This window comes from Peromyscus leucopus, chromosome 1 (assembly GCF_004664715.2).
Source record: "Peromyscus leucopus breed LL Stock chromosome 1, UCI_PerLeu_2.1, whole genome shotgun sequence".
NCBI classification, from domain to species: Eukaryota; Metazoa; Chordata; class Mammalia; order Rodentia; family Cricetidae; genus Peromyscus; species Peromyscus leucopus.
Window position 1 is genome coordinate 165,591,863 of NC_051063.1, and position 18,386 is coordinate 165,610,248.

The 18,386-nt window shown below is 51.0% G+C and overlaps 2 protein-coding genes across 3 annotated transcripts; both read left to right on the forward strand.

Annotated features, from left to right (window-relative positions):
- The first annotated feature begins 714 nt into the window (after positions 1-714).
- On the forward strand, positions 715-6,062 carry Klk9 (kallikrein related peptidase 9). The gene is made up of 5 exons (XM_028858346.2): positions 715-1,092; positions 1,210-1,366; positions 3,472-3,737; positions 4,874-5,010; positions 5,331-6,062. Exons 1-5 carry the CDS (start codon positions 1,050-1,052, stop codon positions 5,481-5,483), a joined length of 756 nt encoding a protein of 251 aa, XP_028714179.1. The 5' UTR covers positions 715-1,049; the 3' UTR covers positions 5,484-6,062.
- An 849-nt stretch (positions 6,063-6,911) lies between these two features.
- Positions 6,912-14,130, forward strand: Klk8 (kallikrein related peptidase 8). Of its 2 annotated transcripts, none has more exons than XM_037200149.1 (6): positions 6,912-6,995; positions 7,377-7,454; positions 7,947-8,106; positions 8,365-8,627; positions 12,360-12,493; positions 13,934-14,130. In XM_037200149.1, exons 2-6 carry the CDS (start codon positions 7,385-7,387, stop codon positions 14,087-14,089), a joined length of 783 nt encoding a protein of 260 aa, XP_037056044.1. In that variant the 5' UTR covers positions 6,912-6,995; positions 7,377-7,384; the 3' UTR covers positions 14,090-14,130. The 2 variants fall into 2 exon arrangements, with proteins under 2 accessions (XP_037056044.1, XP_028714148.1); XM_028858315.2 differs by having other exon boundaries at positions 6,913-6,995; positions 7,314-7,454.
- The last annotated feature ends 4,256 nt before the right edge of the window (positions 14,131-18,386 follow it).

Genomic DNA, 18,386 nt, shown 5'->3' on the forward strand with positions numbered 1-18,386 from the left:
TGAGCAGCAGAAAGTGGACGGTGCTAGTGAGGGCCAAGTCAGCCTCGGCCTGGAGAAAGCACGGAAGGCATGCCAGCAGAGGGGCGTTTAGCTTGAGTCTTGAAGATGAGTAAGAGTTTATCAGAAAAAGAAGGATATGGGGAAAGACATCCACTCAATCATTGGCATCTTTGGAGGACTCCAGAGAGCCCCACCCAGAACAGGGTGACACTAGGGACAGAAATGAGTCAGACCCAGTCTGGGCTCTCCAGGGGATTCACCCTATGCTGGGAGGGAGAAGCAGCAAAGACCGACAAAATACAGGTGGGGGAGATGGGTAAGGACAATGCAGCAGGTGTGAGGCCCTGGGGGTGCTAGAGGAAGGGGAAGGGGGGAGACTTGGGCTCCGTACCAGGCAAGTTGAGTCCCTGGGTTCTTGGGGTGCTTGGGACTATGGGAAAGGTTATGGCAAGAGTGGGTTAGTCCAGATGGGGCCAGATTTCTCAACACCACAGGAGAGGCTGTGAGCTTGAGGGAAGGAGCCCTGATCCCAGTCCCAGAACAGGTTTCATTTGGTGGAGAGAGCATCATTGGGAGATTCATCCATTCTCTCTCATAATTCTCTCTCTCTCTCTCTCTCTCTCTCTCTCTCTCTCTCTCTCTCTCTGCTCTCCCTCCCTCCCTCCCTTTCTCTTCCTTCTTCTCTTCCTCCTCCTCCCCATCTCCTCCTCCTCTTCCTACAAGCCACAGAACATTCTGGACCCAGATCTCACAGCCTGAGGTCATGGGAAGTGAACCCCCACCCTCTTAAGGCTCTGACAGAACCTCTCCAAGGCCCAGCACCTCCTCCACATTTAGCCTATTCTGCTTAGCTAGGAGCCCTCACGGAGAGTCCCTCTTGCACCCACCTTCTCTCCCAGAGGACCCTGGCATCAGACCGTCCCCTCCCCCGGGGACATTTCTCAACCCTGATTAATCACAGGGGCGGCCCCGGGGAGGAGGAAGGAAGATCTCTATGGCTTACCATAAAGAAGGTCAGGCGCCCAGCCTCTGGACCTGCGCCCAGGGCCATGAAGCTGGGACTCACCTTGGTGTTGCTCTCTCTGCTGGCAGGTGAGAAGCCCAGCCCCATGCCCTCCAACCCCATGCTACCCTATGCGGTGTCCTCTGCCTCTGCACTCCCTACCTAGCATGCTGCTTCTGACCCCTGTGTCCTCCACTGCACCACAGGCCACTGTGGGGCCAACACCCGCGCCGTGGGAGCCCGGGAATGCCAGCTCCATTCTCAGCCTTGGCAGGCGGGCCTTTTCTACTTCACGCGGCAGCTCTGCGGAGCCACGCTCATCAGTGACCGATGGCTGCTCACAGCTGCCCACTGCCGCAAGCCGTGAGTGTCCAGGGCTGGCCAGGCCCAGCGGGGGCTGGGAAACGGAGGAGGTAAAGGGCTGAGGTGGGGGTTGGGGCTCGGGGTTGGAGGCAGAAGAGGTCTGACACCAGGCCAGGGCGCTTAGGGACCTGCTCAGACACCTTATTCTAAGACTCAACAGGTAGGCTCTTCAGGGCCTTGCTGTGTAGTCCTGCCTGTCCTGGAACTTGCAATTTTGACCAGACTGGCCTGGAACACAGAGAGCCACAGACATCTGCCTCCCCGGAGTGCTGGGATGACAGGTATCCTAGTCCAACCAGGAATTCAAGATCATCCACAGTTACACAGAGAGTTCTATGCCAGCTGGGATACATATGACTCTCTCAAGAAAGGGGCGCGGGGCTGGGGCGTGGGGGGAGTGATGGAGGGAACAGAAAAGAGAGAGGATGAAGAGAGAAGGGAAAAGAAGGAGTGATGGGAGAGGAAGGAGGGGAGGGGTGAAAGAAAGACAGATGGAGAAAGACCTAGAGAAAGATGGAAGGGAAAACTCTAGAATCCTATAGTCAGAAAGTATTAGATGTTTCAGCCAGTGTTTGGAATAGAGAGATGAACTCTATTAGACTGATGAACATGTAAAATCTGGTGCGTTTAGCCGGGTGGTGGTGGCGCATGCCTTTAATCTCAGCACTTGGGAGGCAGAGCCAGGTGGATCTCTGTGAGTTCGAGGCCAGCCTGGGCTATCAAGTGAGTTCCAGGAAAGGCGCAAAGCTACACTGAGAAACCCTGTCTCGAAAAACCAAAAAAAAAAAAAAAAAAAAAAAAAAACCTGGTGGGTTTAATGTCCCAGAATTCCACCACTGCAGAGTCTTATGGACCAAGAGGGCTTCTCTCAGGGGCTGTTAACTGTGGCTGTTCAACGTTTTCTGAATCAAATGTTTATAATTGACTGGTGAAACCCTTGCCTTACTGTCCTAGACTTGGGAGTCTAGAATCTTTGAGCATTAGGTTTAATGCAGACAATCTTAAAATCCTGGAGTTTGTTTTTGAGACAGGGTTTCACATAGCCCAGACTGGCCTTGAACTTGCTATGTAGCCAAAGATGGCCTTGAACTCCTGTTCTTACTTCTACCTCCTGAGTGCTGGATGACAGGCATTCATCCAGGACGAAGATCTCAGATTTTGTGATGAAATAAGATGTAGAATGTTAGACGCATGAATCAATACAGTTCCCTAAGTTGAGCATCACAGAATCCAGAAGCATGGGCAATGAGGTATATTAGACTCTTAGAATTCTAGGATCCTGGTTCTGGGTGTTCTAGGGTCCTAGACCCCATGAGGTGAAAGAATTCTCTGTTCATTGCTCCTGGCCAAGGTCACCCAGGCTGTTCCAATATTCTCGCCAGGAATTTCCCAATATGCATCCCTCCAAGATTAGTGCCATCTTGTGCTGAGAGAGTGATGTATTGATTTAGTCCCAGAGATAAGAGGAGAATAGGAAGGGCTGTGGGGATGCAGGAAGAGTCAAGGAGGCACCAAAGGGCTAGCTTCTGCACCCCCAGATTGTCAGAGAGGGATAGACACAGAAATAACACCTCACACTCCCCAAACCCTGAATTTTCAATCATCACCATCAAAGGTTGGAGGCTAGGGGACATGGAGGAGACCTTGGGAAGTCCCCAACTGTCCACAGCATGGACTCAGAACAGAACAAGTTTTCTGGGGCTGCAGCAGGAGAACCTAAGGTTAGATATGGAAAAGAAATGCCTGGGCAATAAAGGATATTATAGGTGGGAGTGGCGTTAAGGCCTCTTGGAAAACTTGGACTTTTTTCATGTTCCACCTCCCTCCAGACACATCTTGAAAACACTTAAAGCTACTCCCACAGAAGCCACCAGACCTGTGGGGGAAGGGGCAAGGTTGTGTTTGTGTGGTAGGTGGGATCCCCATGCATGCACAAGGTACTAGTGGACCCAGGTCACCACTGAAGCCCCAGGATAGGGAAGAAGGTGGGCGACTCCGTAAAGTAGGCTAAGAGCCTCAGAGAGGGTATATGGCTGTGGAGGGGCACACGGTCCCTTGGGGGACTGAGCCACCTGTCCCCAGCCTGATCTCTGACCTGTCCTCAGGTACCTGTGGGTCCGGCTTGGGGAACATCACCTGTGGCAGTGGGAGGGCTCTGAGAAGCTGCTTCTGGCCAGAGACTTCTTCCCCCATCCTGGGTTCAATTCGGATCTCTCTGCCAATGACCACAATGATGACATCATGCTGATCCGGCTACCCAGGAAGGTCCAGATGAGTGCCGCTGTACAGCCCCTCAACCTCAGCCAGAGCCTGCCAACCGTGGGCTCCCAGTGCCTTATCTCTGGCTGGGGCAGCGTGTCCAGCTCCAAATGTACGGACATGCCCTTGAGCCTGCGCATTTCTTATCATCTCCCCTCTCTGCTCCTCTTCTCCCTCCACCTCTTCCTCCATCTTCTCTTCTTCCCCTCCCCCTTTCTTCTCCTTCTTCTTCCTCCATCTCTCCCCTCCTTCCTCTTCCTTCTTCCTCCTCTTCTACTCTTTCTCCTCCTTTTCTTCTTCCTCTTTCCCCCTCTTCCTTCTCCTTTCCTCCTTTTCTTCTTCCTCCTTTCTTCCTTCTCCTTTTCTTCTCCTCTTCATCCCATCCTCCTCCTCCTTTTTTCCCTCCCAGCCTCACCCCTGGGATGTGTTAGCTCCCAGCCTAGCCTCAGATTCAGTGAGAGACCTTGTCTCAAGGTAATAATACAGGTCCTCCTTTGGCCTCTGTATATTCATACACAGTTGTGTATACCCACACGTGTGCATATAACACATACAAACACACAGAAAATCCAGGGCAGGGTATGGTGGTGCAAGTCTTTAATCCCAGGACGTGGGAAGCAGAGGCGAGCAGATCTCTAGGAATTTGAAGCCAGCTTGGTCTGCATAGAAAGTTCTAGCTAAGGCTTCATATTGAGATTTTTGTCTCAAAAAACAAAAAAGTATAAATAAACAAATACTAAAATTCAAAGAATGGGCAAAAAGGTGTTCACATTCTCAAAGTAGCATCCACTTGGCAGGATCAATAATACAGGCTACCCCTCGGAACATTAGTAGAGGCTGCACCCCAGGGATTCTGTCTGCAAGAAATCAAGTACTACACTGTGCTGTCCACTTCCTGTTAACATCTCTGGACTCTTTTCTCTGCGTGTCTGCCTTGCCATTTGCCCCTGACAGTGGTTTTCCCCTCAGGGGTGTCCATCTCCCTCACTGGTCTCTATTCATCCCTGTGAGTTATACACACACATCTTCCCTCTTTTTCCCTCTCCCTTTTGGTCTTTTCCCCTCTTAGACGGCTGTTCTTCTGCAGCCTTGTGATTATCTAGGTTGACATCTCTTACCTCCATCTTTGAGTCTTGGCCCTATGGCTCTGCAGGAGTCCTGGGGAAGGAAGGGCTGCAGGGAAGGATCTGCAGGGTGCTGTCTGGGATTCTGGGAACATCCTCCATCCTCTACCTTCTTCCCCAACAGTACAGTACCCAATGACACTGCAGTGCGCCAACATCAGCATCCTGGACAACAAGCTCTGTCACTGGGCGTACCCAGGCCACATCTCTGAGAAGATGCTGTGTGCTGGCCTGTGGGAGGGCGGCCGAGGCTCCTGCCAGGTGAACCACCCCCTGCAGGGAGATGGAAGCCTTTTTCTAAACCTTAGGGCAGGAGATGGCTGGAACCACAGACTCCAGGACCTAAGGAAGAAGGGTCCTGGGGATCTAGGCTGATTCTGGGATCTAGGGATTCTGGGAGCCCAGGATGCTACATGGTGGGGTGAGGATGAGATGTGTGAGCTTTTATTCCTGGGTCTGAGGGAGGAGAGACTAAACCAGGCCTCCTGGGTGCTGAATGGCAGGAAACAGGAGGCTTTCTCAGAAGGGAGCTTCGATTCTCATGAACAGATCCAGCTAACAGCTCTGCTCTTCATGTATAGGGTGACTCTGGGGGACCCTTGGTGTGCAACGGAACCCTGGCAGGTATAGTGTCTGGGGGAGCTGAGCCTTGTTCCAGACCCCAGAGACCCGCTGTCTACACCAGCGTATTCCACTACCGGGACTGGGTTCAAAAAACCATGGAAGAAAACTGAGTCCATGCTAAGGACAGACTGGAGAGGAAGATGGATAAAGGACGGGAAGATACTGTAGGGCTCCACAGCTCCAGCTTCTCTGCCCTAGACCTCCAACCTTCACATGGTCACAGTACATGACCATGAAACTCTACCCCCTCAGGCTCTGCCCCTCTGACGCCACTCCTTAGGCTCCGCCCCAAGACTCCACCCCCTTAGGTCATCTGCCCTCTTGGGTTCTGCTCCCAGGCAAAGCAATTATAAGACCACGCCCCCTCAGAACCCAACAGAGACACGCCTCCTTTGTTTTTGACCCAGACAACATGACTTTAATCACCACTCTCTGGAGTAGCCCAACCCTCAAGATCACCTCCAAGAAATATCTTTTACTAAATAGCTGAATCTCTCCAAATTTTACCGTGTCGGATTTCTTCTCTGGACTCCACTCCGCGTGGCCTCACCTCCGCTGCTGTCAGGCCTGCGTTAACACTCCCCACATGGACTTCAGACGATTTGGGGTTCTGCCCAAGCTGTGTCGTGGGTTTGATTCTTGAGAGAGGAGCCACTAGATGAATCAGAATAAACCATAGGGGCAGTGACTTCCTGTCGTCTGTGATGTGGGATGAAGGGTGCTCACAGGTGGGAAAGAAAGGGCAAATGAGGGAACGGCACCAGCCGAACCCTTGCGCTAACCCTAACAACGAGCCCTATTGCGGCACTTTAGGACTCCAGCCAAGGCTGGCCCCGCCGCCCCAGGGGGGAGGGGAAACCAGGTCACAGCGCCACCCGAACCTGCCTACCCAGATGCCCCGGGCCGGCTGCTGACCCACCCTCCAAAGTCCCCAGCAGAACGCACGCCATCCCTACCTTCCACAGAGCACAGCTCCGACAGAAGACAGTCAGTCCCCTGCTCCTATGACCCTGGAGAACAGCCCAGGCCTCCTCCTTCAGATTCAGCCTCCACCCTAAGACTCACCTTAGCTCTCCTTCCTCAGACCCAAGGGTTCAGACGAGGTATTCAAATCCCAGCTCGCTTCCCTCGGACTCGGGGATTCAGGCTCCACCTTCCTCCCTCACACTCTCGTCCAAGCTGCAGTTCGCCTCTCTCAGACCCAGATATCCAAATACCAGCCCTCTTCCCTTCGACCCAAAGGTGCAGACCCAGCCCTCCTCCCTCAGACTCGGGGATCCAGATCCTAGCCTCCTCCCTCAGATCCAAGAGACCAGATTCCAGCTGCTTCCCTCCCTCTGACCCAGCTCTTCCCGTTCTAGGCCGGGGGTCGGTGCATAGCCCCTCCAGTCCTCACCTCGGCTTCCGAGACTCCAGCCCCTCCTCCTAAAGTCGCTCAGCCCCCGCCCCTCCTCGCGCGCTGGCGGGCTCAGTCGCACCGCGGCCAGGTGCGGGCAGGAGGCGGAGCCATGGGCAGGGCTTCCTAGTTAAAAGGCTGAAAAATCGTGTACCCAACACACCGAAGGAAGTCCGGGGGCCTCTTCCACCGAGTCCGAGTGACCCCTCCCCCTGCATTCTGGAAGGTGAGGCGCAGAGGTCCCTAGACACGGATCTCAGGCGCAGGGATCTCCCCCTCCCCTGAGCCCAGAACCCCCAAGCCATACATCCTTTCCCTCAGGATTTTCAAGCGGGCCTTCTACTTCCCTCCGCCCCAAAAGGTTGGAGTCACAGCTTTAGATCTTTCTCCCCCGTCCCACGAGTGAGCCCCAGATCATCCTTCCTTTAGAGTGTCGGGATCCCTACCAACAAGCTGTCCCACACGCGAAATTCCGGCATCTAGAGCTCTGCCCCAGCTTCCTCAGACCCCCAACTCCATCCTCCGGAAACACCTCCTCTTCTAGTTCCCAAAACAAGATCTCAGGCTCCTCCCTCGGACATCCTCTCAGCTCCACCCTCTTCCTCAGAGGCCACCATGGGACGCCCCCCACCCTGTGCCACCCAGACGTGGATCCTTCTGTTTCTGCTGATGGGAGCGTGGGCAGGTGAGGTGGATAGGTGCTATCACCCAGGGCCTTCAGTAGGGTGGGCGTTACCGGACTCTGAGTGAGCGTCTGCTGATATAGGGTGCATGTGGTGGTCTTGGGGACCGAGGGGCTTTCTCAGAAGTGGTCAGAAGTAGCAACATATGGTGGTAGTGGGTTGAGTTTCCCTTTAGATGCGTGGCTGCAGAAGGGACTCTTGTCGCCTGCCAGACAAGGAGTGAAATTTGAGTGTGGGCATATAAAGACCCATCTAGATGTATGTGGAAGCTTGGTGGGGGCTGTGCTTAGTGCTGATGAGTCTCAGGTCTCAATGAGTTTATATGTGTGGCCATGTGGCCGTGTTCTGATGGATGCCAGGACCTCATCTGTTGAAGTCATAAGAGATGACATGCAGAGGAACTGGCCTGTGTGTCCAATTGAACCCACAGTGGCTTTCCTGGCCCTGGCGCTGCCCCGGAGGGTGGCGACCCACCCTTCTCCCTCCTGATGCAGGACTCACCAGAGCTCAGGGATCCAAGGTCCTGGAGGGTCAGGAGTGTGAACCCCACTCCCAGCCTTGGCAGACAGCCTTGTTCCAGGGCCCGAGACTGGTCTGCGGGGGTGTCCTGGTAGGAGACAACTGGGTCCTCACTGCAGCCCACTGCAAAAAACAGTGAGTGGAGGGCTGGGCACAGATGGGTGCGACTCAAGGGAAGAGGGTGAGGGCTCCGTTTGAGGAGAAGTTAGCTTCCTGGGTCTGAGGGAGGAGGGCTAGGGAGGGGTAGGGAGGACCATTGAATCTGAGTCAGACGGCTGAACTCCTGGGCTTGATAGAAGAGGTTTGGGTTCTGAAGAAGGGTTGAGGAGAATGTCTACGTACCTCCAACTCCTGCCCGGGTTCCAACCTCCACCCGCCAACCCCTCTGTGCAGGAAGTACTCAGTGCGCCTGGGAGATCACAGCCTGCAGAGTAGAGATGAGCCAGAGCAGGAGATCCAGGTGGCTCAGTCTATCCAGCATCCTTGCTACAACAGTAGCAACCCAGAAGATCACAGTCACGACGTAATGCTCGTTCGAATGCGCCATTCAGCAAAACTCGGGGACAAAGTAAAGGCCATCAACCTGACCAATGAGTGTCCCAGAGTTGGCCAGAAGTGCACCATATCAGGCTGGGGCACTGTCACCAGTCCTCGAGGTAATAAGCTGGGTACTTACAGAGAGGGTGAAGAGACGGCAGGCAGCCCCTCGGACGCCACTGCAGATCTTATTTCTAAACACACCTTGACCTACACACACCCTAAGAGTAGATAACAAAAGAGAAAAGTGAGCACAACATCAAGTTTTATGAAGAAGGGGAGAGAATACTGGGCGGGGGCGGGGTGGGAGTGGGAAGGACTGTAAGTTAATTATTTGCTGAGCAAGGGTGAGAACCCGAGTTCAGATTCCCAGCACCCACGTGCCAAGTGTGGCACCATGCACTAGTGCTGGGAGATGGAGATAGGTGGATCCCAGGGTTCGTTAGCAAACCAGTGTAGCCTAATGGATGAGATCTAGGTTCAGTGAGAGACCCTGTCTCAATACAAATATGTGGTGAAGTGTAGGTACTATTTGGTTTTTTAAATCATATGTATTTATTTGTGTTTGGATATGAGCATGTGCACATGTATGCACCCCCAGCACACATGCTAAGGGCAGAGGGCAGTCGGTAGGAATCACTCATTTCCTTCCACTCTATGGGTACTGGGGGCAGAACTCAGGTTGTGAGGTTTGACAGCAAGCAACTTCACCTGCTGAGCCACCTCGCCAGACCATGGTGTGCTCTCGTGATCACAGCACTGCGGAGCTAGATAGACAGGTGGATCATCCCGGGAACTCTCTGGCCAGGCTGAATTGATGGCTCAAAAAACAAGGTGGAATCCATCTTAAGGATCAACACCATTGGTTAACTGCTGAACATACAAACTCTCTCTCTCTCTCTCTCTCTCTCTCTCTCTCTCTCTCTCTCTCTCTCTCTCTCTAACCTGGGGCCCACAATAGAAATCTTGAATGCTAGATAATGGGAAAGGGATTAAACAGATTGTTAATGTTAAGTAGAATTCAAAGAAAGAAAAAGAAAAAATGTTTCCTTCATGTTGTACACACTTCCATTGTATAGAGCTTTATATAAACTTTCTAGCAGACTCAGGCATAAGCTCCAACCTGACCCTATTCTTTCCTGTTCCCATTTCCTGTTTCCCATTCCCATTCCCCTTCATCATCACCCAGCCTCCATGATCCAATGGGGTCCAAACTCCCTTCTTACTCATGAGTCAAACACCAGTCTCTTCGGGACTTTGGCATATCTAGAATGTTCCTCAGCTTATAACTTCACAATGGGAACAAGTGAGGCTTAGCTCAGAGAGACAATGGGGCCCTCCAGGAATTGGCCTTGCTGGCAATCAGGTCCCTACATGTCTGACTTCTACAAGACAGTGTGACTTGAAAATGTATGCTGAGGAATGGGGTGGATTTTTCCATCAGCCCTGGGGGGGCCACTTCCCATCCCCAGCCTCACTTTCCCCAGTATGTCTAGGGAGTCAACATTCAGTTGTCAGTAAGCTCTCTGAGGGTTCTGTTTTCTTTAGTTTTGTTACGTTTTATCTATTGTGTGTGTGCCTGTGTGTGCTCCACAATGTACAAGTGAAAGTAGGGGACAACCTGTGGGAGTTCTCTCCTTCCACCATGGGGTTCCAAGGAAAGTCAGGTTGTCGGGCTTGAGGCTTGACTCTGTGAGCTATCTTTCCCAGACTCATCTGGGTTTTTGTTTTGTTTTGTTTTTATTTAACGTGTATGAGTGTTTGCCTTGGATGCCTGTGAACCCCATGCATGCAGTGCCTGCAGAGGCCAGAGAAGTCCTGGAACTGGAGTTATAGATGGTTTAAAACCACCATGTGGGTGCTCCTAACCACTGAGCATCTCTCCAGACCCCAATCTGTTTTATTTTGTTTTGTTTTAAAACAGGGTCGCTCTATTATGTAGCTCTGGCTGTCCTGGAACTATGTAGACAAGGTGGCCTTGAACTCCCAGGGATTCACCTGCCTCTGCCTCCCAAGTTCAGGTATTAAAGGTGTCTGCCACCACTCCCGGACCTGTCTGTTCTCTGATAGCGTGTTCTTGGTGCTTGGAAGTTCCCTGGGACTCTGGAAATGCTTGGTAAACTTTCTGCATGGATAACTGAGTGACAAAATGAATGAATGCATCCTGATCCCTTCAAAGAGCTTTTGTGAGGGTTACATAAGACTGTGAGCAGAGAGACTCTGGATCTTTTCCCTGCCTTCTCCTTAAAAGGGATTAATAGCAAGTTAATTGTAATTTCAGTCATTAATTTTTTGTCAATATTAGAGATTGAACTTAGGGCTTGCACTTGTTAGGCAGGGGCTCTACCACTGAGCCACACCCCAGCCCCTCACTGGGGGATTCTAGGCAGGGGCTCTACCACTGAGCCACACCCCAGCCCCTCACTGGGGGATTCTAGGCAGGGGCTCCACCACTGAGCCACACCCCCAGCCCCTCACTGGGGGATTCTAGGCAGGGGCTCTACCACTGAGCCACACCCCCAGCCCCTCACTGGGGGAGTCTAGGCAGGGGCTCTACCACTGAGCCACACCCCAGCCCCTCACTGGGGGATTCTAGGCAGGGGCTCTACCACTGAGCCACACCCCCAGCCCCTCACTGGGGATTCTAGGCAGGGGCTCTACCACTGAGCCACACCCCCAGCCCCTCACTGGGGGATTCTAGGCAGGGGTTCTACCACTGAGCCACACCCCAGCCCCTCACTGGGGGATTCTAGGCAGGGGTTCTACCACTGAGCCACACCCCAGCCCCTCACTGGGGGATACTAGGCAGGGGCTCTACCACTGAGCCACACCCCAGCCCCTCTCTGGGGGATTCTAGGCAGGGGCTCCACCACTGAGCCACACCCCCATCTCCTCACTGGGGGATTCTAGGCAGGGGCTCTACGTATCCACTGTCAGTCATTAACATGTATTAAACACCCAGGATGCCCAAGATACTGAGGTCAACCCCTGCACAACCATAAGTCATGAGCAAACTATGAAGTCTCTTTTCTTCTGGAGCTCATCCTAGTTGGGGGATAGACAATAAACAAACACATGTAACCAAGTATCCGAGGCAAGTGCTATGGTGGAAAGTTGTGAAGAGTAAAAGGATGGAAAATCCCTAGAGGTAGCACAGAACTATGCTGCCAGGTACTCAGACTGCTGAGGCAGGAGGATTTCAAGGTCAATGTCAGTCTAAGCAGTTTAATGAGAGTCATAAAATAAAAATAAAATAAAAAGTGTGATGTGACATGCATACTTGTCACCCCAATACTTGTATGGTGAAGACTGGAGGATCAGGAGTTCAAGGTCACTCAGCTACACAGAGAGTTGGGAGCCAACCTTGGCTACAGGAGACTGCCCTCAAAAGAAACAAAATTAAGGAAAAAGAGGATTGGAATGTAGCTCAGTGATACAGTGCCTGCCTAGCATGTATGAGGGCTTGAATTCAGCTCGCTCTCTCGCTCTCTCCCTCTTCCTCTCTCCCTCTCTCTGCCCCTCCCCCATACACAATCACAAGTGTGGACAGACAGGTGTACTTAGAGTGGTCAGGAAGGGCTTCTAGGAGGAGATGGTGTTTGGGAGAGTGGTAGAATATAGACAAAATTAAGGATCTAGTGGCCTAGTGACAAGAAGGTTGGGGGGAGGACCAGACCTGTCCCCCTCCATCACCTGCTCCTAGATTTAAAGACGACTAAAAGCCAGAAAGGTAAGACTCCTGTCTAGACAGAGAGAGGCCCTGGTGTGTGACATCGTGGGCCCTGTGAGAGGTCTAGAACACATGGGACGGAGCGGAAAGGTGCTGTCTTTTTCCACCTCTTCCTCCTCAGAGAACTTTCCAGACACTCTCAACTGTGCACAAGTGGAAATCTTTTCCCAGAACAAGTGTGAGAGGGCCTACCCGGGGAAGGTCAACGAAGGCATGGTCTGTGCCGGCAGCAGCAACGGAGCCGACACCTGCCAGGTGAGTGACCTCTGAAGTGAGTGACCGTCCAGTTTGGTGTGGATGGGGATGACCGAAAGAGTTAGTACACAGAGAAGCTGTGCGGTCCTGGCAGAGTTCAGAGAAAGCTAGCTGCTCCCAGAAGGCCACACAGCGGGGGTGGAGGCCCCCCGTGCGATCCTGGCAGAGTTCAGAGAAAGCTAGCTGCTCCCAGAAGGCCACACAGTGGGGGTGGAGGCTCAGGAGCCTTGCTGGTCACTTCTTGTCAGTCTTTGTCTACACACTAAGCTGGAGAGAGGTGGCGGAGTACAGAGGACAATCCGAAACTAAGGATTAAGCAATGCTTCTCTCCCAATGGTGGGTCTCTGCACTGCTGTGGCTCCTGCCACTGGGTTCCCAAGGTTCTGTCATTGCATCCTTGGGGACCAACATTGCCTTTCCAGTTGGCCTGGGAGTGGGATTAGAGACTTCCAAGCCCCTCAGTGACCTCCCATCCCACCTTCATGGGATTTGTTTCCCACAGATATAATGTTCTCTTTCCTGTCAACTGGCTTTGACCCTTTCATGGAAGCTCCACTCCCATCACTAGTGATTAGACCCCAAAGGCAGATCTTTCTTCTTCGTTGGCCAAGGACGCTGTTGTTTCCATCACTGAAAGTCCAGTGTCTTAGAGACCACGATCAGTTCCACAAAGATTCCCACCACGGCCCTTAGGGATTGGGTCTGTGCCTGAGGGAGATATTTTTTCCTCTGTCTCTGTGAGGACCCTGCTCTTTCTTCTGTGCTCCCCAACTAGAGATTTTAGCTGAGTCCCCTTTGTTGAAAGCCTGGTGTCTTCTGGATAAATTAGACTTTGGACACTTGACTCTCTTCCCTCATTGGTCAAGAATTTGACCATCATCCTTAGAACGGTTCTCTGCATTGGAAACTCTGGGCCACCACATCTTATTCCCAATTGCTATAAGATGCCAACCATTCCACCATGCTGAAGAATTAGTTATAGGGCCAAGCAATGTGGCTCTTGGGAGAGTGTTTGCCTACCACACACAAAACCCTGGGTTCCACCCCCAGCACTGCAGAAACTGGGTGCGGTGATGCATGCCTGCCATTCCAGTACTTGGGAGGTGGAGGCAGGAGAATCAGAAATTCAGGGTCAATCTCAGCTACATAGGGGATTTGAGGCACCTGGGCTACAGGAGACTATATCTCAAAAATTAAATATTGAGGGGTTCAATGCAAGATAGTTCAGCAGATAAAGGCACTTGATAGTCAAGCCCAACAACCTGCATTTGATCCCCAGAACCCTCCTAGTAGAAGGAGAGAACTGACTCCTGCAAGCTGACCTCTGGTCTCCATGTGCCACACTAGATAATAAAATGTAATCCAAAATTTGAAATACTGGGTGCAGAAGGGAAAGAGATGTGGGCATTCTAAGGCAAATACAACTCTGCCCTTGTTCAGGGTGACTCAGGAGGTCCTCTGGTGTGCAACGGAATGCTCCAGGGCATCACGTCCTGGGGCTCAGACCCCTGTGGGAAACCTGATAAACCCGGTGTCTACACCAACGTCTGCCGCTACAGTGACTGGATCACGAAGACCATGAAAATCAGGGACTGATCCTGGTGATGGAGGTTTCAATAAACATCACCTGTGGCTCACTCCTCGCCTGTATTTGGCCTGTGTTCAAGGAGGAGGGATCGAGGAGGGGAAAGGGCTACAGCTTGCTAACAGACTTGGTGGGGAGGGACTAGCTCCCTGTGGCTTCTGTGCTCATCACACTGCCTGAGCGACTATACGAGGCCCTGGGGGATTTGGGCATGGTAGTGTGTGTCTGTCATCCAAGCACTCAGGAGCTTGAGGCTGGAAGATAGAGAGTTTAAGGCCAGCCTCAGCAACATAGTGAGTTCAGAGCCAGCCTGGGCATATGAGACCTTGCCTTGAGGAGGAGGAGGAGGAGGAGGAGGAGGAGGAGGAGGAGGAGGAGGAGGAGGAAACAACTTTGGTTATTGGGAGAGTGGCTTCAAAGGATCAAAAATTTATAAGAATTTTCAAATATCCAGGGTTCTGGTCTATGAAAGAAAAAGGTGTTTTATTTTTTTCCTTTCCCACTTCCTTATGAGACAGGGTCTCATTATACAGGACAGACTGGCCTCAGCCTCCTGAGTGCTGCAATGATGGAGAATACCATCACACTTGGATTCTCTATTATGTTTTTCATGCTTTAAAAGTTGATGCTAGGGGCTGAGCTCCAGTCTTTTCCCATGTCAGGCAAGTACTTTACCTTGAAATTCTGTCTCCAGCCCTTCACTGAGGAGTCTAAACAGAAGCTCTGCCACTGAGTCACACTGCCCTAGCCCCTCACTGCGGGATTTTAGGTAGCCCCACTGCTGAGATACATCCACAGCCCTTTTTAATGTTTACAAACTTCTTTATCATTGTCTGCATGCTATGTGTGTGTGCAGCGTACATGTGGAGGCCAGAGGACCACTTCATGAAGTTGTCTCTCTCCTCCCCACCTTTACATAGGTTCTAGGAATCAAATTCAGGTGGTCAGGCTTGTGTGTCGAGCACTTCTACCTGCTGAGCCATCTTGTCAACCCCACAGGATGCTTTTTAATACTTTGTGCTCCCAGACAATCCTCACTAGGCTGTCCAGATTGACTGGAACCTTAAACTCTGCAGCCACCGCAGGCCTTAAATGTACAATCCTGCTGCTTCAGCCCCTCCACACCTGGAATATTAGGTCTTCAATACCAGGACTGGCTATGTTTTTTTGTTCATTCGTTTGCTGAGAGGGTCTTGCAAAGCCTAGATTGGTCTCAGTTTTAAGCGTGATATGTAACCAAGGATGGCCTTGAACTCCTGATTTTTCTGCTTCCACTTACTAAATGATGGGATGCCACCATACCTGGCTATAAACTTCAGGTTTAATATGACATTTTAATATAATTTTAAAATATTTTTTTATTTTTATATGTATGGGTATTTTGCCTGCATATATATGCATTTATATGTATCACATGTATACAGTGGCCATGGTGGCCAGAAAGAGGGCATTGGATCCCTGGAACTGGAGTTACAGATGGTTGTGAGCTTCCATGTGGGTGCTGGGAACCAAATTTGGGTTCTCTGAGAGAGCAGTGTGCTGCTCTTACCCACTGAGCTAGCCCTCCTATCGTGGGATGTCTTTCTGGATGCTGTGAATATGTTGCTCTGATTGGTTGATAAATAAAGCTGCATTGGCCTATGGCAAGGCAGCTTAGTGGCAGGCCGGAAATCTAAGCAGGTGTAAGGAGAGAAGAAAGGAGAGAAGAGAGATGCCAGCAGACCAGTAATGCCACTGCCACGTGGCAACTTACAGATTAATAGAAATGGGCCAAGTTATAAGAACTAGTTAGCAAGAAGCCTGCCATAGGCCATGCAATTGGTAATTAGTATTAAGCCTCTGACTGATTTTTGTATAAGCGGCTGAGGGACTGTGGGGCTGGGTGAGACCCGAGGAACATGGGACCGTGAGGCTGGGTGGGACCAGAGAAAAATTTCAGCTACACTCTCCAGCCTCTCAATTTAATATTTTTAACATTATACCTTAAGGTTATTTTCTGAGTACCTATGGGTACAATAGTACTGACATGAATGTTATGGGGGTAACTAATGGCTTTATGATTGCATTTAAGGCCTGCTCCATAGGAGGAAGTGTGTGCCTAGAACTGTAAATCTAGCCAAGAACTCAGGAATTAAAAATAAATAATATTCATCATTTTAAATATTTATCTTATTTGTATTTATGCATATGTTTCTATGTGTATATGTGACGAGTGTATACAGCTGTCTGAGGAGGCTGGCGCTTGGGGCACACAGATGGTTGTGAGCCACCATGTAGTTTCTGAAAACAGAGCCTGCATCCTCCACCAAAGCAGCACATTTTCTCTCTCTCTCTCTCTCTCTCTCTCTCTCTCTCTCTCTCTCTCTCTCTCTCTCTCTCCACGTGTGTGTTTGTGTGTGTGTTTCTCTCTGTGTCTGTCTGTCTCTTAACATGTCTGAGTGTTTGCCTCCATATATGTCTGTGCACCACATGCATGCCTGATGCCTAAGGATGCCAAAAGGGGCCACCAGATCCTCTGGAACTGGAGTTAAAGATGGTTCTGGTGAGCGGCCATGGAGGTGCTGGGATTTGAACTCAGGTCCCGTTGAAGAGCATTAACTGTTCTTAATGACTCTCCAACACCAGGAATTCATGAATTTTGTTTCTGGGTGTTTTGTTTGTTTTGGGTTAGGGTTTTGGGTTTTGTTTTAAATAAAGAGAATCATTGGTCCTTCTCATCTTTTCTCCTTCACGTCGTAGATTACTGAATGGCTAATAATTTCACTGTGCTTTGTTCAAGAGACAAATCCTAACCACCAGTGGCTGTTTGGTGTCATGTGGTGTGAAACAGGTTGGGTTGTTTGAGGATATTCTACACAAGCTGTGTGGGTGTGTCAGGAACCTTGCATAATTATATCCCAACTCTGGTCCAGCCTGAAGGAGAACTTTGCCCCAGGATCCATCACTATTGTTGGCTTGGCTTGAGTCCTTATCTATTCCAGTATGAGGATGGGATTGGAGGACTCTGATGAATGCTCCACCAGATATAGGAGAAGAGGAGGCATCTCCCTCAAAGGAGTGAATGTCATTCTAAAATGAAAGAAATCAAATGAGAATCAGGAGGTCAGAAGCCACAAGGCATCAGAGTCCATGGGTTGAGTCAGGAGCTGTTGGAGTCGACGCGTGCAGGATATGTTCAGGCAGTGCCCGGGTGAAAGGATGACCGCCTCTCAGTCCTCGATGTGACTGTGAGCTGTTAGAGGAGTCACCAGCAGAGGCTCGGGGAAGAGAGGCGAGGACAAGGAGGGACATGCTGCTGAGTGTCCGGGTGGGACTTAGTGATGAGTCCTGAGATTAACTCCAAAGGACACAGGATGCATATCTTTTTGTTTTGTTTTTCCAGACAGAGTTTCTCTATGTAGCTCTAGCTCTCCTGGTACTCTCTCTCTCTGTAGACCAGGCTGTCCTTGAACTCAGAGTTCCTCCTGCCTCTGCCTCCTAAGTACTGGGATTAAAGGCATATGTAAGGATGCGTATCTTAATAGGACCAGCAGTTCTCTGTTCTCTCTCTCTCTCTCTCTCTCTCTCTCTCTCTCTCTCTCTCTCTCTCTCTCTCTTTGTCTCTCTCTCCCTCCCTCCCCCCATCTCCTCCTCTCCCCTCTGTAGGTCAGAGCTCGACTTCAGCTGTCCTTCTGCAGGCACAGTCCAACGTCAGGATCTGTCACTGGCCTGGGGCTTGCTTGCTAAGTCGGCTAGGCTGGCCAGCAAGCAAACCCCAGGGATCCATCTGTGTCTACCTCCCCAGCCCTGGGTTCTGGTCTTCATGCTCCCAACTGAGCTATCTTCCCAGCTCCCAGACTTTGACATTTCTTTCTCCTTAAGAATGTAGCTATTTATTGTCTTATCTGTGAAATGAGGGTGACAAGCCTCGATCCACTCCATATGAGAATGAACAAATGGGCTAGAGAGGCAACTCACTGATTAAGAGCACTTGCTACTCTTCCAGGGGACCAGGGCTCAGTATCCAGCAACCAGGTCAGGTGTCTCAAAACCACCTGTAACTCCAGCTACAGGCGACCCGACTCCCTCTTCCAGCCTCCACAGCTACTGCACTCACATGCACCTACCCCCACACAAAGATATACACACATACACATAGATAAAATCTTTTTAAAAATCAGCTACAAGGTCTAGAAGGATCTTACACATGTCCTGTAGGTCGCCAAGAAATGGAACCCTCTTCTTTTACTGCATGCTGGACTTAGCACCCTCTCTGTACCCACATTTCTCATGCATACCTTTAGGTAATCCTTCCAGTATGCTTTGCTC

What these genes read in the sequence shown, in the direction of transcription:
- Klk9 (XM_028858346.2), top strand. Translation starts at nt 1,050, where the DNA reads ATGAAGCTGGGACTCACCTTGGTGTTGCTCTCTCTGCTGGCAG. An exon ending in GCTGCCCACTGCCGCAAGCC is followed by an intron (nt 1,367 to 3,471) that starts GTGAGTGTCCAG and finishes ACCTGTCCTCAG; the next exon opens with GTACCTGTGGGTCCGGCTTG. An exon ending in GCGGCCGAGGCTCCTGCCAG is followed by an intron (nt 5,011 to 5,330) that starts GTGAACCACCCC and finishes CTTCATGTATAG; the next exon opens with GGTGACTCTGGGGGACCCTT.
- Klk8 (XM_037200149.1), top strand. Translation starts at nt 7,385, where the DNA reads ATGGGACGCCCCCCACCCTGTGCCACCCAGACGTGGATCCTTCTGTTT. An exon ending in CACTGTCACCAGTCCTCGAG is followed by an intron (nt 8,628 to 12,359) that starts GTAATAAGCTGG and finishes CTTCCTCCTCAG; the next exon opens with AGAACTTTCCAGACACTCTC. An exon ending in ACGGAGCCGACACCTGCCAG is followed by an intron (nt 12,494 to 13,933) that starts GTGAGTGACCTC and finishes GCCCTTGTTCAG; the next exon opens with GGTGACTCAGGAGGTCCTCT.